The sequence below is a fragment of the Cynocephalus volans genome, chromosome 10 (assembly GCF_027409185.1).
Source record: "Cynocephalus volans isolate mCynVol1 chromosome 10, mCynVol1.pri, whole genome shotgun sequence".
Taxonomy (NCBI): domain Eukaryota; kingdom Metazoa; phylum Chordata; class Mammalia; order Dermoptera; family Cynocephalidae; genus Cynocephalus; species Cynocephalus volans.
This window is the reverse complement of record NC_084469.1, coordinates 48,246,323-48,261,628: the sequence shown is the minus strand read 5'-3', so window position 1 is coordinate 48,261,628 and position 15,306 is coordinate 48,246,323. Positions and strand designations below refer to the sequence as shown.

Here is a 15,306-nt window from a genome sequence, read left to right as displayed (position 1 = left end):
GGCAGAGAAACATGCATAGACAGAAGACAGCTGCACAAAACAATTTGCATGCCCAAACTTCCACTCAGGCAATACCTCTCCACCTGAATATATGGAAGAGTACAGTGAATCAAAGAAAGTGGGTTCTAGAAATAAAACTTTGCTAATTAGACACTAGACTGGGACAAGTGAATTCACCCTAACGTGTAAGAAACTTCCATACACAAAAATCTTCATTGTTTAAGCAAATATACTTGGAAATAAATTACAATTAAAAATAATTCGCTGCAGATATTTTGTATTAGTCTTTCTTTAACATTTTCTTTTCATGAAGCATTTTTTATTTTTAAGGAAGGAAGGGAGCTATTGCCCCCATATTCCTGAATAGGGAAATCCTCAGTGACCTGGCAGCTCTTCCTCAAACTGCAGAACCAACAGCTTGTCCCCTTTTCAGTTCTTACAGCAAGGTGGTCTAAATGGCACCTTGAACCACCTCTACCATTCATTATGGTTAAGGGCATTACTGCACCACAGTACCTGGTTCAAATCCTGGCTCTGCACTTACTGGCAAGGTGGCCTAGGTAAGTAACCTCACCCTGCATGGCAGTGTGAGACTAGCAGCAGCACCTTCTTTCCCATGGGGCTGCAGAGTGAGATGAGCTAAGACACAGGTGCATTCAGAACAGTTCTTGGCACACAGTAAATGCTCTATAAATCTTAGACTTATTCTTAAAGTACTCAGAAGAAGTTGTCACAGGTGTCCTTGGACCTCAGAACACCATGTGACAAGGAACATTTAATATACTTCTGTAATTAAAGAAAGAAGGAAGGAAGGACGTAGCACATATAACTATCAGCAAAGTGTGTCAAATCTGAGAAAATGTATGTTCTTTGGGTGGTGCGCTTGAACATAAATGAAGGCACACAATTCATCTATCAAGAAGTCCTGAAACTGAGAGGTGCGCTGAACATTTTGGCTAAATGCCGAAAGCGTGAGTATTAAATCAATATTCAGACAAAGCCGAGACCAGAGAGCATCATTATCACTGAATGTATTCCTTGGATCCAAGCCTAATTTAAAAATTAACAGAAAATTATAACTGTATTAGTAGAAATTTTAGTAATACTTTTAAAGTTTGAGAAGGCAGTGCAGAGACAAGAATTTCTCAGCATGGCTGGACAATGGGGCCGCTCTACTGTGCAGCACCTGCAGCGCTAACAGATGCTCTCTTTCAACATGATCACTAGAGAAGAGAGAGATTTCCTGGCTAACTCTGCTAGGACACTGCGGACAGTGAGATTGCCAACAACTCAACAAGCATTATTTTGTCTTTCAGGGTGACTAATTTAAAGAATTATTTTGTCAATATGAATGCTAGGGTATCTCAATCAATTCTACAGATTAGAATGATGCTATAATTCACTCCCTATTATTCTTCCTTATATTACCTGAATTTGTACAAATGTTTATTGGCTCAAAAGGGTATAATGAACGTATTTAGCTAACTCATTTTCTCAAAATTCATATAATCTATTTCTTTGTTTAACTCACTGTCTAAATATTCATGTTAACTGTTAATCCTATTTCTTTAATTAAATGTTTCTTAGTTGTTTTGAATAGTAAATGAACTTTTTTCACAATCATCAGTCATTGTGGCACTGATTACTCTTGCAATAAGTAACAATAACACTAGCAGATATTTATAGAGCCAGGCACCACTCTAGACCACACACCACATCCGCTTCTTATAAGGACCCTATGATACAAGTACCTTATTATTCCCGTTTTACAGATGAAGAAAACTGAGCCACTAAAGAAGGCAGATTAAATAACTTGCCCAAACTATTAAGTGGCAGAGCTGGGATTTGAACTCAGCATATTGGGTCGAAGTCTATGCTCTCACCCACCAGACACCCTGCCTTCTGGCAGCTGAGGATGAGTAAGAGTGAGATAGGTGAGGGGTGAAGGGAGTTTGGGGGAGAAGTAGAGGAAAACAGGGAAATAACACTTGTGAAATTCGTCTGGCAGATGTGAGGGTAGGGGGAGGAGACAGGTATGTTTGAGAACATGAAGCAAGGGCCATGTGGTGAACCCTAAGAAGGCACTGAGTGGCCAAACTGGAGGGTTCTGCAGAGGCCAGGCCATGTAGGACTGCAGGTCAGAATGGAGGACAGAAAAAGGACCAGAGGCCCCTGGGGGTCTTCAGCGAGGGGTGGGGGCCCAACAATCAGAATGCCAGTGTGAAGGCCACTTTTGTGTACAAGGTGAGATTGCAGGAGCCCTGTCAGGAGCTAGAGCGACGGTCCAGATGACAACAGTCTAGACCACTGGTGAGTGGAGAGGTGGACACTTAGGGGTACACATCATCAGGGAAGGTTGAAGGACTGGATTTCAGGGAGGGAGGGGGACAAGAAGAGGGATAAGGGGGACAAGTTCCAAGGACAACTCCGAGGTTTCTGGTTTGTGCAGCTGGATGGATGGTGATGCTGCCCCACAAGATGGGAACACCGGAGGCCTACTGGGGAGGAGTCAACTCAGTCCTCACCATGCTGAGTGTGAGGAGCATCTGGGATGTCCAAGGGTGGGTGTCCAGCAGGCAGGTGGATACACAGGCCTGGAGCCAGAGATGTGTACTCTGCAGTCAGTGTGTAAATGGCAATTTATGCCATGGGGTGCATAAGATCCCATAAAGGGACTCTAGAGAAAGAAGAGCAGCTAAGGCACAGCCCTGAAGGCTGACATTGTAAAAGACCAGGAAGACAAGGGTGAACCTGCAAAGACAACGCTGAGAGGCAGAAGGAAAGCCACAAGAAGGCAGTTATCACAGAAACAAATGGGAGAGTGTATTCAAGAGAAATCAATAAAGTCAGATGCTTCTGAGAGGTCCAGAAAGATGCAGATGGAACACCCACTAGGTCTGTTCAGAAGGGCACAAGGACAGAGGCCAGACCTGGTGTGGAGTGAGGAATAGGCAAGAGAGGAGGAAACAAAGAGCACACACAACTCTGAAAGCAAGATGAGAAGACAAAACAGGAGAGAGTGGGCACGGTTAAAATGTTGACTGGAAGACCAGAGCTGGGAGGAGCTAACTGACTGTGTGAGGCTTCTGTGCAGTCAGGAGGAAAGAGGATCCAAGCCTGAGAAGGTGGAGGAGAGATGGCACTTCTATTTCATCACGAGGGGAGGACAGCAGGAGGCATGCAGGTGCAGGCAGGTGTGTACCTTTAGGAGTGGAAAAATGATGAAGTTCCCATTAGTGGCCCCTGATTTCCCTGTGGCATAGGAGGCAAAGTTTTATCCAAAAAATGAAAGAAAAGGTGTGGGTGTGGGGATGATGGGAGAAGGGTAAAGTGCAGGGCAGTGCCAGGGCTTTGAGGAGACAGGAGGAATCAAAGCAGTCATTGTGGAAGGTGAGAGAAAGTGAATCCAAGAAATGGGGGTTGCTGGGCAGTGCCGAGGGTTTGTTTCAGAATGCTGGTGGTCAAGAAGTCACAGGGGTTCCAGGGGCCCTGCCGTGTGGCTTGCAGGGTTCAGCTGTGGGCACAGCAGGGAGAAGGCCAATGGTCAGGCTCACCCAGGAGGGGGTTGCTAGCATGGCACAGCACAGAGTCCAAAGGCCAAGGGAGCACGAGGGGCAAGCATATTTAGCAACTCAGCAAGAGAGCTAGAGAGGGGCCAGGGATGTAAGCTACATGAAGAAAAGAGGGGGGTGGACTGGGTGAGAATGAAGAGGACAAGAGACAGGAGTCCTGACCAGAGGGAGACTAGTCACGATAAAGGAGTTTAATAAGCTGATGACAGAAAAGAGGTGTCGGCAGAGGATGGAATACTGGAATCTAACCCATTAATTATCATTCATTGGACAACTGGAACTAATTATTAATCCATTTGATTATTAGTCATTAATACATTAAGAAGATCAACCTTCTGTGACATGACAGAGGGCTGAACTTTCTACTCTGTGAAGATCTCTCAGAAATTGTTTAGAAAAAGACCAACAACCCAACGGGGAAATGAATGAAACGCCCTACTTGGCTGGGGAGTCCTCTTCCAGGGCACCCTGGGCCGCCTCCATCGCCGCGGGCTCTTGTACCGGTACAGTCTGCTCCACGTCGCTGAAAAACAGCAGGGACCTCTCTAGTCATGCAAACATGTTCACATCAAGGCCCTTATATATTTAAGATAAAGAAAACACATTTTAATGTCCTTTATCTTGAGGACATGTTCTTCAAGGAATTAAGTACACACACAGGTACCCACATCAAAATGAAAATGAGAACACTTTCTCAAATGCTTATCCATATAAATTATTTATAAAAATGTGAAAAGGTTTTTGAGAAACAAAAGTTTCCATGAATGATCTAAAATCAAGAACAGATTGTAAGTGATCAGAAAAATTACTCAAAACTCTTATTAAACAGAAACCAGGGAATCCCAAGTATTAAAAGGAACCATAAAAATTCTCAAACTACAAATGTTAAATGATTTATTAAAAATAAGAATACACCATATCAAATCCCTAAAAAAAAGTAAGAAAGTAGAAACAGATCCCACAAAAATGAGTATGATGGCAAACAAGCTGGTGATAACTATTCTAAAAAAACAAGGCATTGAAACACTGATTTATATACCATCACATCTAAATATACAACCTACAGATTAGAAATGATAGCACAATAAAAAATAAACTGAATTAAAATTCACATGATCTTAATTTTTCATTTTTATGTTAACATTAATCGTATCTGAATGTTATTAAAAATAAAAGTCTCAGCAAAAGAAATGTCAGGAAACTGCTAAAATTAGTCAATATAAATACATCCATCAGAAATATTTTACAGGCTACGTACAGAACACAGCACTTTTTCATCCCTGTTTAGGAAAATGCATCAGTGAGGGCTTTAAAAATAAGTTATTTTTTAAAAAGAAAACATAAATTGGACTGCTGTAACAGAATAGATTTTTCCAATTTAAATACTTTTTTTATTCTCAACTCCAAGCTATTAAAAAAAACTAATCAATTAAAAAAAAATCACTGTTTCTGCACACAGTATTTGATTAACTTTCACTTTTTAAAAAAACAGGTCCTAAATCAAAGGCACTCTGTGCTTGGGAGGAGCACGGCTGCTGCTCTGCCCAGTGAGGCCCCTTCACAAATGGCCACATCTGCACATCTGACCACAACAGGGTCACCTGGTTTTGACGAATCCAATAACGCTGAGGTCTAGCAGCAGCAGCAGTGCTGAATTACTACAACTTTCTCTTTATTCCCTTTGCCATGGAATAAACAAAGGGGATAAAAAATATCGGTTTACTGACATTTTATACTGTTTGACTATTAAAAATCATAACAGGATTATAAACAATACGGGGAAGAAAAACAAGAGCAGAACTCAAAAATCAAAGACACTAAAATCTATTTTCTTAAACGTGAGCAATTAACTGATTTTACAGAAAGAAAAATCACAGATCTTCCCCCTGGGTCGACCTAAATTATTTTATAACTAAACATAAAACTAATGCTATACGTACAGCTCTTATAGAGCCGCAGGACCAAAACTGCAAAACAAGTTTCAAAATTAGCAACAATTTATTTTGGCACATTATGTTATTTTGTTGAAAGTAAATTGCCAATGTTGGATTTATTAGAAGAAAGTTACAGCCCCAGGGCCCATGTCCTCATTTTGACTTTAGTTATACTAGTGCAGAAAACGCCTGTCTGTGCAAGTATGTTCCACAAAATGACATTAAACACTTTAAGGCTTTGTTATCTAGTTCAAATTTAATCAGACTTCCCACTTAACCAAATCTCTGACAGTGAACAGATTTTCATAAACTGTTGCTTGATAATGACATAAAACTATCTTGCTCTTCACAATAAAAGTTGGAAGGCAGCATTATTGAAAACTGCATTCATGGGTGTCTACTCCAATTTTCAACAAAATAATATCTGATGTTATACTTCTTAATTACTGCAGATGGAAAAAATTCTATTTTCAGCCCAGACACTCACTGTCAAACTGTTGAAGAAAGCCAATAATATTGGAGATGGCTTAGTCACCCCGGTTGGAAAGCATCTTGTCCTTAATTCCAGTTACTGCTGCTGATGTCTTCAAACAGGAATCCTGAATTACAGCGAAACCCTCACATCTACAAGGCATCAAGAAGCACTTGGCCTCCGCCAGCCATGAAGACATCATGTACCATGTGGGGCTCACCTCAGCTTTCTTCGCACTGATCAAAAGTAGCACCTAACTCCACTGCACTACGTTGCTTTCATGAGGTCAAGTCGAAATCTCAACTTATTAAGTAAAAGATTAGTCTTATTCTGAGAATATCTTTCAGTTACAAATTATTACCTCCTAAGAGCTTTGACTTTATAACTCACAAACCAATCCAAAATGAGTATCATGTGGCATGTGGCATTTTAACTTCAGGACATGCCAGCCCACCAGGAGCACATGTGGTCATCTCTTCACTTTACAAGGCCAGTGCTAGCCCCTCTTATGGTAAGAAACTGCTGGGAGTCAAAATGATTTTAGGTTCAAATGCAATGAAACAGAGTGGTAGCATTAGGTAAGATGGTAAATCAGATGATTTAGGTACCTGTATTACTTTTTAAATTACATTATCAAAGTAAAATAAAACAAAATTAAAAGATCTGTCATCGAGATTTTATGGAACTCCAGGCTGAGAAACACTCAATAAATTTCTCCTTTGGTGCTATAATACCATGGTCAAGGGTCCAGATCCCTGTACTGGCCAGCCGCCCAAAAAATTCTCTTCCTTTCAAGGACAACACAGATGAGCAACAGTAGCAAATATAATGTTACATTTGAATTATTTGTACATTTTTCTTTGTATACTTGTACATTTGTCTTTAAGGACAACAATTTAGCATAAATAAGTTCATGTAAAAAGCTGATATTCTTCAAAAGAAAAAAAGTGGAAGTCTGGATCCCCTCGAGCCTTCAGACGTGTGGCAAGCCCACCCTGCAACGCTCCTTGCCCTGCCTACGTCCCACCCTTCCTCTGCAGATACCAGAAAGCATCATCCCTGCAGCTGAGAAGTGACAAAAACAGAGAACCAGGGACCAAGGCCTATTTTAAAACTGGCACAGATCTGAAGCACCATGAAGCCTCAGAGAAATGTCCAATTTGAGCCTCTGGAGAAACCTGTCATTGAGCTTCGATCTGCTAACGATTTTATAAAATCAAGCTGCAATGTCAAGGACCTACGAGAACTTTGGAATGCCACAGAAAAATAAAGTATGGAATATCCAGAAATTAAAAAGCACTCCAAGGCACATGCAAATGCAGAATTCCTTGTTCTTGGGGCATCAGCAAACATATGGTCATGTGTCACAAATTTTCTGGCTAAAGTCAGATTTTAAAAGTCAGATTTTAAAATCAGTTTCAAATCTGACTGCAACATAGCAAAACTATTTTAAAAAGTTATTTCACTAAACAAGAGCCTAAAAGCAATCTCTACACGGGGCACAAGAGTGTGAAGCACGACACAGAGGACATCATTTTCAAGAAAAGCGAGTTAAGACCCAGAGTTCCCACCTAACTGCAAGTTCCCAGAGGACACAAGTGTGCACCGTACCTGTTGTCTTTACCTGATCCCCAGGTGTGAGGTCCATACCCACCCATGCTGTCTTCAGTTCTGCTTGCTCTAGGGAAAGAAAAAACATTCCTTAAACTGGAAGCTGCTCTTCAGTCCATCTCCAAAACAGAAAAAGTTGATCATAAAAATTGTCCCAGGATCAGCATCCCACAAGAGTAACAGTATGCTAACATAAAGTTAACATTAACACAAAACAAACAGGTTTATACCATGCACTACCAAAGTCTTAAAGTGAAAACAGCGTTTACAAGGAAACTCACATTTTATCATTCCCACCATATCTCTCAAACTCTCGTTTCCCTCTCTGGTCAAAAGCGTCAAAAGCTCTGTTCCCGAGACCACCTCTGCCTCTGCTTCGCATCCCCCCTCTTGCGCCTCCACGTCCTCTCAGCGGTCTGTCTCGATCAAACCTGTCAACTGGTCTAGGAAGAGACAGGTATAATAAAAAGTGGTGAACGAATTAAAGGTCTAAGGCCTTTCTGAGAGAAATTTCTAGAAAGCGATTATGGCTCCAGTATATTAGAAAGAATGGTGGCTTGAAGAATAAATTAAGAGTTAACCTTTACTGAGCATACACTATACCTGGCATTGTTCTGAGCACTTTATCATATAGCAATTTAATTATCACAAACAAATCTGTAATATACTACTGCCCATAGATGAGGAAACAGAAGCACAGAGTAGGTGGGTAACTTGCCCAAAGTCACACAGCTGCTGAGTGGCAGAGACAGTGCAAAAGAAGCAGGTCTTTGACAGCCCTCGTACTAATCTGTATGGGGCATCCCTTTTCATTAAATCTTTAAGTTAAATTTGGAATGTTTTGAGCAATAAGAAAAATGGTTAAACTTCAAATTATGCCCCCTCCCAAATTTTTCTCTCCTAAACACATAACCAGTTGGTGACACAGGGGACTGAAAACATTAATGTGCGACAACCTGACTTCTACCCCATTACTCCACATGAACTTCCAAGACAGCGTGAGACCTCCTTGTTAACCCTAACAGTGACTTTTGTCCCTATGCCACCTGATCTCTATGCATCGCCTGACACTGCCCACCACTCACTCTCCTTTGACCTTTCTGGCTTCTCTTTCTGTCTGTTGTTAAAAAAATTATTTTTGGAACAGGGAATACCTAAACTCGGTACAAAGGGCACACCATTCCTCAGCCACCTGATTCCGCTCTGGGAGGCAGCCACTCAAATCATGTCCCGGAAAGCCGTGCACTTCACTTTTCGCACACGGCCGTCTGTCTGGGTGCTCCGCCCGAGCTGCCTCCATCCTTCTTCTGGATACCTGTCTGTCCTTCACACATCCTCCTCATCTCTATGCTGATGCTTCTTGACCCTGTGTCTCTCATTTGGGTCTTTCTCTGATTCCAGGCCACAAAGCCAGTGACTTCCTGGACATCTCCACCTATACATGTCTGGGCCCAGCAGACACACAACCCGCACTGACCCCTTGGTTCCTCCTATGGCCCCTAATTCACGACACCAGAGAGAACTCAAGCCTCTCCTCTCCCTTCTTCCCCTGCCCACCCAGGCCAGGGTCAAGGGCACAACCACCCACCCACTTCTAACACTGTCCTCCTGCTGTGTCTCTAGTCACCATCTCTCCTCCTGAAGACTTGTCTCTCCTCCACTAGACTCCAGCCTTCTGCAGGAAAGCATCATGTTTTTTTCATCATTATAACCCTAGTCTAATAAGATAAACATTTTTAATCTGTCAAGGCTTTTACAAACACTTAAGGCAGCAAAATATTGCGGACATCAAGAAAGCTAATGGCCTTAGTGGCTCAAACACTAGAATCAGAGGTATGTTTCAGTCTACTTTATGGCTAAAAATGTTACAGTAAAAAGCTACTACACAACAGTGGGTAAAAAGATACAAAACTCACAATTTTCCTTACTTGAAAAGATGAAGAAATACAGAAGTGCCAATCACTAACTTCAAGCCAGTCTCTTATAAGAAACACCATCCTGAGTAAACTCTCCAAGTTGTCTTTTCTGTCTCCCACTTCCCCTGACCCACACCAAATTTTTAAATAGAAATCTTTATAAAACCTAATTCTATGCTACAGTAAACATCTAAAGCAGAGTTCTTGACAAGAATAAAAGTAACAGTAAACTCTTAATCAGGAAGGTGAACAGAGCAATAAAAGAAAAAAGTCTACCTAAAAGTTGAGAGGAGATGAAGAGCAAAAACACACATGGAAAACAACATCACGGTCAAAGCAAGGTCTACATGTACAAAAATCTGGATCAGACACCAACAACATAACAAATTCTTTTAAAATAAAACAGTGATTGAAACCAGACCTAAATACTCCTGTTCGGATACATTTTAATCCCTTAAACCATTTTCCCTTTGCTCCACAGGTCCCCTCCCCCCCAATTAAATACATTCCCAACTGCTTTATAATCCCTTTACTATAAAACATATCTTCTTTTTTTTAAAGGTTGGTAAGGACTGAGGAATCCTGTACTCCACTTAGGAAGTTTTACTTGTGATGAACTCACAAGCTAAAAGAAAAATAACGCTTGAGCCATGAACCCTGCTTTACATACCTGTAATTCACGCTCTCACAGCAATCCTAAAAAGCAGACATGAGAACCTATTTTACATGTAAAGAGACTGAAGCTCATGGAGGTATGAATGAGGAGTTAGTGTTTAACAGGGACAGAATTTCAGTTGGGGAAGATGAAAAGTTCTGGAGATGGATGTGGTGATGGTTGCACGATAACGAGAATGTATGTAATGCCATTCACACTTAAAATGATTATAATGGTAAATTTTATGGTATGTATATCTTATCACAATTTTTTTAAACAGCTTCTTTATGGGAAGGGAGGGGAATAAGCATTTAAGAGAATCTTTCAGAATTGGAATTGACTTTAAATGACCAGCAGTGAGCTACAGAAAGGAAGTCAAAATGTACCCAGACAGAGGCAGACTAATTTCCTAATAGTCTATGTTCTAAGAGTTCAGTTAAGTTCATCTGGAGTCTAAGGAAAAATTCCTACTGCACTGAAAACAGTAGTTGAACTTCTGTAATATGTGCAGCACATGATATAGCTGATCTCCGGAGCTCAGACATGCTGAGAGTCAATCTTAGCACTATTTTTAACATTGCTTCTATAAGAAAACATACGTTCTGCCTAAGCAGAATAAAAATCCATGTCAACTGGCTGTGACCAAAGTACATGTCTTTGAAATTTCTGGGTCTCTATTTCCTCATCTATAAATTGAGGGTGTTGAATTTAGATAACCTTTCAAGATTATTAAGACTTTATAATTCTGTCCCAAAAAATGTGTATAGGTATCAAAGAAATTCAAGGTGATGCCATTTTTCAGTATCACATAAGTAAAGATCAAGTTTTAACTTATGTTTATGTTTGGAGAAAATGCTGAGTAATGCTCTCATGGGTTATTAGTGATAAAACAAATTGATAGGTTACTAGAACAGTGATTTGTGCCTATGTATCAACACCTCCCCTGTCCCCCAATTTTTGTGTTTTCACTCTACGTGTACCCACCCAACCCTGAAGTACAAGATGGGTCCCAAATGTAATATGCTACCCCCACCTGAGAACCACTGCTCTATGACTGTAACTGGGATTCCATTTCCATCTACGAAACTCCTTACAGATATAAAAAGCTGCTCACTGTGTATTGCTTATAAAGCAAAAAACTAGAAGCTGAGCAAAGGCTCAACACTAAGGGGATGATTACATTACGATACATCCAAACAAAAAATCATAATAGAGCCATTAAAAATGCTTACCAAATATGGAAAAGGCTTATGCCACAGCAAGTGGAAGAGGAGGCGTGTATAGCACTCAGTGGACGTGCACTATCACCTTAACATCTAAGTGTGCCAGTACATGAGGAAGAAAACAGGGCAAGGTGTTGTAAGAGTAATCATCTCAGATGGTAAGTAGGTGATTTTAATTTTCTTTGTAATTTTATGCTCTTTTGAAATTGTCTAAAGTGACTATAAATTATTTTTATTAACCATCTTATGAGTCTTTATTATCAAAAGGGTATTTTTGGAGAAACTATGGAAAATATCTTTTCTGACATCACATGGCCTATTAAAAAATTCAAATTTCCCCGAAAGTTAGAATTCCCTACATATTCCTGTGATGTACTAAGAAGAAAACAACATTACTTCTATGGTGTTCCTGCCAAAAGTGGTAATCCTGTTCTATGAGGAAACTCGGAACAAACTCAAATTCTGAGATGTCCACGAATTAACATCCACACTCTTTAAAAATGTCAAATTCATAAAGGATAAAGGGAGACTAAGGAGCTGTTCCAGATTAAAGGAGACTAAATACAGTGCACATTCCTGGACTGAATTCTGAACCTGAAATGTTTTTCTCTTTTACTAAAAGGACATCATTAGGACAACTGGTGAAATTTAAATAAAGACTGTGGATACATAACTTAGAGAATCAGATAAAAATATTGTATCAATCAGTGTTAATCAGTTTGATAACTGTACCATGGGTTTCAGAAATATATTTAAAGTATTTAGGGATAAGGGGACATTCCTACACCTTATTCTCAAGTGACAAAGAAAAAAGTGTGTGTACGTGTGTGTAGAGAGAGAGAATGATAAAGCAAGTGTGACAAAAAGTTAACATTTGGGGAATCTGGATGAAGGGCATATGGTAATTCTTTGTATAATTATTGCAACTTTTCTCTAAATCTAAAATTACTTTAAAGGGAAAAAACCCTCCATAATTCCATATTCTATCCTAACCCTCCTCTTGCATATGTGTATTATTTCATTTAATAGGCATCTTTTAATGTCATATGTAAAGATCTATTTTATCCTTCTTAGAGTACATAGCCTTGCTACTAAGAAAAGATTGGCAATACAGGTTTGTACTTTTGAACTACAATTTCCTTATTTCCACAGAATAAATCCCTAAAGTGAGAAAAAACATACCTAAATGTTTCCAAAAATAAGGAGCTCTGATCTATTTGCTTTTCATACATAAGTAGAGTGTGGCTATTGTACAGCAAATTTAAAGTAAACACCAAAAAAAAAGTAGAATTATGCCTTTCTCTACCTCTCTCCTTCCAACATGGTGGCAGATATACCATCTTAATGTTCTGAATATGTAACTTTCTTTGCCCTCGCGGACTTAGCTACTCTCTGCTGGATTTTTTTGTTTGTTTTTAATAGACTCTAGAGTGTAGTTTTACAAAGCCTTGTACTTTGGTTAAAACGTGCAGCCAGGATTCGAAGTAGAATTAGTTGTCAAGAAGCTGAAAGACTGGGAATAATGGATCCCTTGATATTTAACTGTACACTATTCTAGTCTTCCTTAGCCCTCTTTACCTTATTCTCCTTTAAATGTGATTCACTAGAGGTTTCTACTTAACCTAAACTCTGTGCTATGTAGTTTTAACAGTTAAACAAAAGTTTAGGCAGCAAGTACCCATCTTTCTAGTGCAAAGCATAAAACTCAAATAACTGCTACCCGTGCACAGGTGGGGCATGGATGGTCTGAGTGCTGCTACATCACTTAGGAGTGATGTAAGACTGCAACAGTGCGAGACCAGATTCCATGGCAGAGTACTTTCTAGAGAAGGTACATGAGCCAGAAATTGGTATTACATGTCATATCAGATTTTTCTTCAGACTTCATCATGACAGCCTATTGACCTGACCATGGAGCTAGGAATTTGTTTAAATCCTTTTAATAGTCCAAATTAGTAATGCTAAATCAAAACCATAGTAATATTCCTAGCCCAAAATTATTTCCCTAGTCTAAAACTTCAAAAGAGAATTTAACCAGTTCAATACACTCCTGTGTAATTTTTGAGTGCTTTTTATAATTACCAATAAACAATTTATTTTTAATTGTACAATCATTTTCTAAACCAATTAGTAAGGTCATCTATAAGATAAATGGAAGATCCTTAATGTGTCACATAAGGTAACATGATTTGCTACTTAAATTGGCAAAATATTTCTAGGGCTGGCACCACCAAAAGGTCACAGAGTCCAGTCATTTTCTGAAAACACTTCTGGCTCCCTCTCCCTCTCCCCCAGCAGAGGACTGCAGTACATACTTTTCATCTGTAAACTTCTCAGCTGTAAAGTCCGCCTGCCTCTCGGTCTCATAGGGTCGATATTCCCTGTAGAATCTCCGCTCCTCTCTGTCAAGCGTCCCCTCTGTCCCCCGGCTGTCATTCCATCCTGGCTGCTCCCCTCTTCTAGGAGTTCGCTTCTGGCCTACCAGCAGAAAATCAAAGCATAGAGCTGGTCTGCAACAGCACAGAGTTAAGCTTTCCAGATACTTTTAAACTTTACTTGTTAGAAATCAATGACATAAGAAAATTAGGGAAGTTGGAAAAACTTCAGAGAGGAAAAAAATTGCTGATGCTACTACTACCCAGCTCACTACTCTTCAATAAAACTTTGTAAGATAAGCTTATACAGGCTAAACTACAACTGCAGGTATCTTGCAATAACTCTGTGACACCTGTATTTTACTAAATAAACTATTTTTCACAAAAGCAGCCTTATCAAAACATGGTATATTAACCCCACCTAGAAAATTAAAGGATAAATACCCGGCATTTCAGACTGCACTTTTAGAATCCCAACTGCACATAAACTAAGGAGAACTATGGTTTATCATTGGGTACTAAGGTGTCTGTTTTAAAAGTTTATATTATTCATCTTTTTATTTTGAAAACAGATTTTCTTGCTCTTTGATGGGATTTATACATTTTTGACTATATTTCTCAAACAGGAACCAAAACTGATCTTCACCAGTTCACCCAAGAGCAGTCAATACTTGAAGGCATTTCTTGTCCAGTGAGAGTCCAGCACTCAGCTGGGGCAGGGACAGGGTGCTGTCATCACCAGCCTTTCCCGCTCTAACCTCTCACCTCACTTTATTCCACTCTAGTTTTGATGTTTTAAAATTTTTAAGCAAAGTCTACATTTGAAGCCATCTAATACTCAGTAAATATATTGTGGAGAACTTTGTCACTTCTTAAATCATCTTCTAAAAATGTCTTTTTTTGTATACATTTAAAAAGTCTCCTCTCAAACTCTGTGTGTCATTTTTACTATAATGGACTTGATTTTTCTCAGTAAAAGTTACTCTTTACACTGGTTATATAGCCATAAAATATTAAATTTATTCATATTAATGGGTATGTTTTTTAACTGCTGGATTCCTCTCCTACTGAGATACACATATGACTCTTAAGAAATATATGTGCATATGTATTTTTCTATTTTCTCACTATTTCCTACATAAACTATCATCTGTGCACAAATATATATTAACTGGTCTCATTTTAAAGCAAAAATCATGTCAGTGACATCACTAACATAAAATTGTGCAATTTTTTACTTGTTAACATATTTTTTACAAGTGCAAAAAGTTGCACAACAGATCTGAGCTCAATCTGCTAGGGTTTTAATGTCTCCTAACCTAGAAATATTTAAATCCGATTTGCCCCCTGTGGTGAGGTCACAATTTAAGCTCATGACATGTTTAGGATATGGAAAAGATGTTATCATAAATAGAGCATTTTGCTTTTATCGCAGAAACATCAAGACAGAGACTGATACTCGTGCCCCGTTGCCCAGGAGAGGACGCAGTGTCAGTTCTTTGGGCACATACATTACTAATAGATCAAAATTGTAAGAGGTGTCCAAAA

General features: G+C 39.4%; 1 protein-coding gene across 2 annotated transcripts in view; it reads right to left on the bottom strand.

Moving 5' to 3' along the window:
- The window catches only part of HABP4 (hyaluronan binding protein 4), a 41,494-nt gene that overhangs the window by 23,078 nt on the left and 3,110 nt on the right, over window positions 1-15,306 (bottom strand). Inside the window, exons 2-5 of one of the 2 annotated variants that reach the window (XM_063112610.1) lie at window positions 13,699-13,861; window positions 7,871-8,032; window positions 7,590-7,658; window positions 4,012-4,095 (exon numbers count right to left, since the gene is read on the bottom strand). In XM_063112610.1, coding sequence (XP_062968680.1) covers window positions 4,012-4,095; window positions 7,590-7,658; window positions 7,871-8,032; window positions 13,699-13,861 — 478 coding nt within the window. The remainder of the gene's footprint in view (window positions 1-4,011; window positions 4,096-7,589; window positions 7,659-7,870; window positions 8,033-13,698; window positions 13,862-15,306) is intronic. The other variant, XM_063112612.1, reaches the window with a different exon arrangement.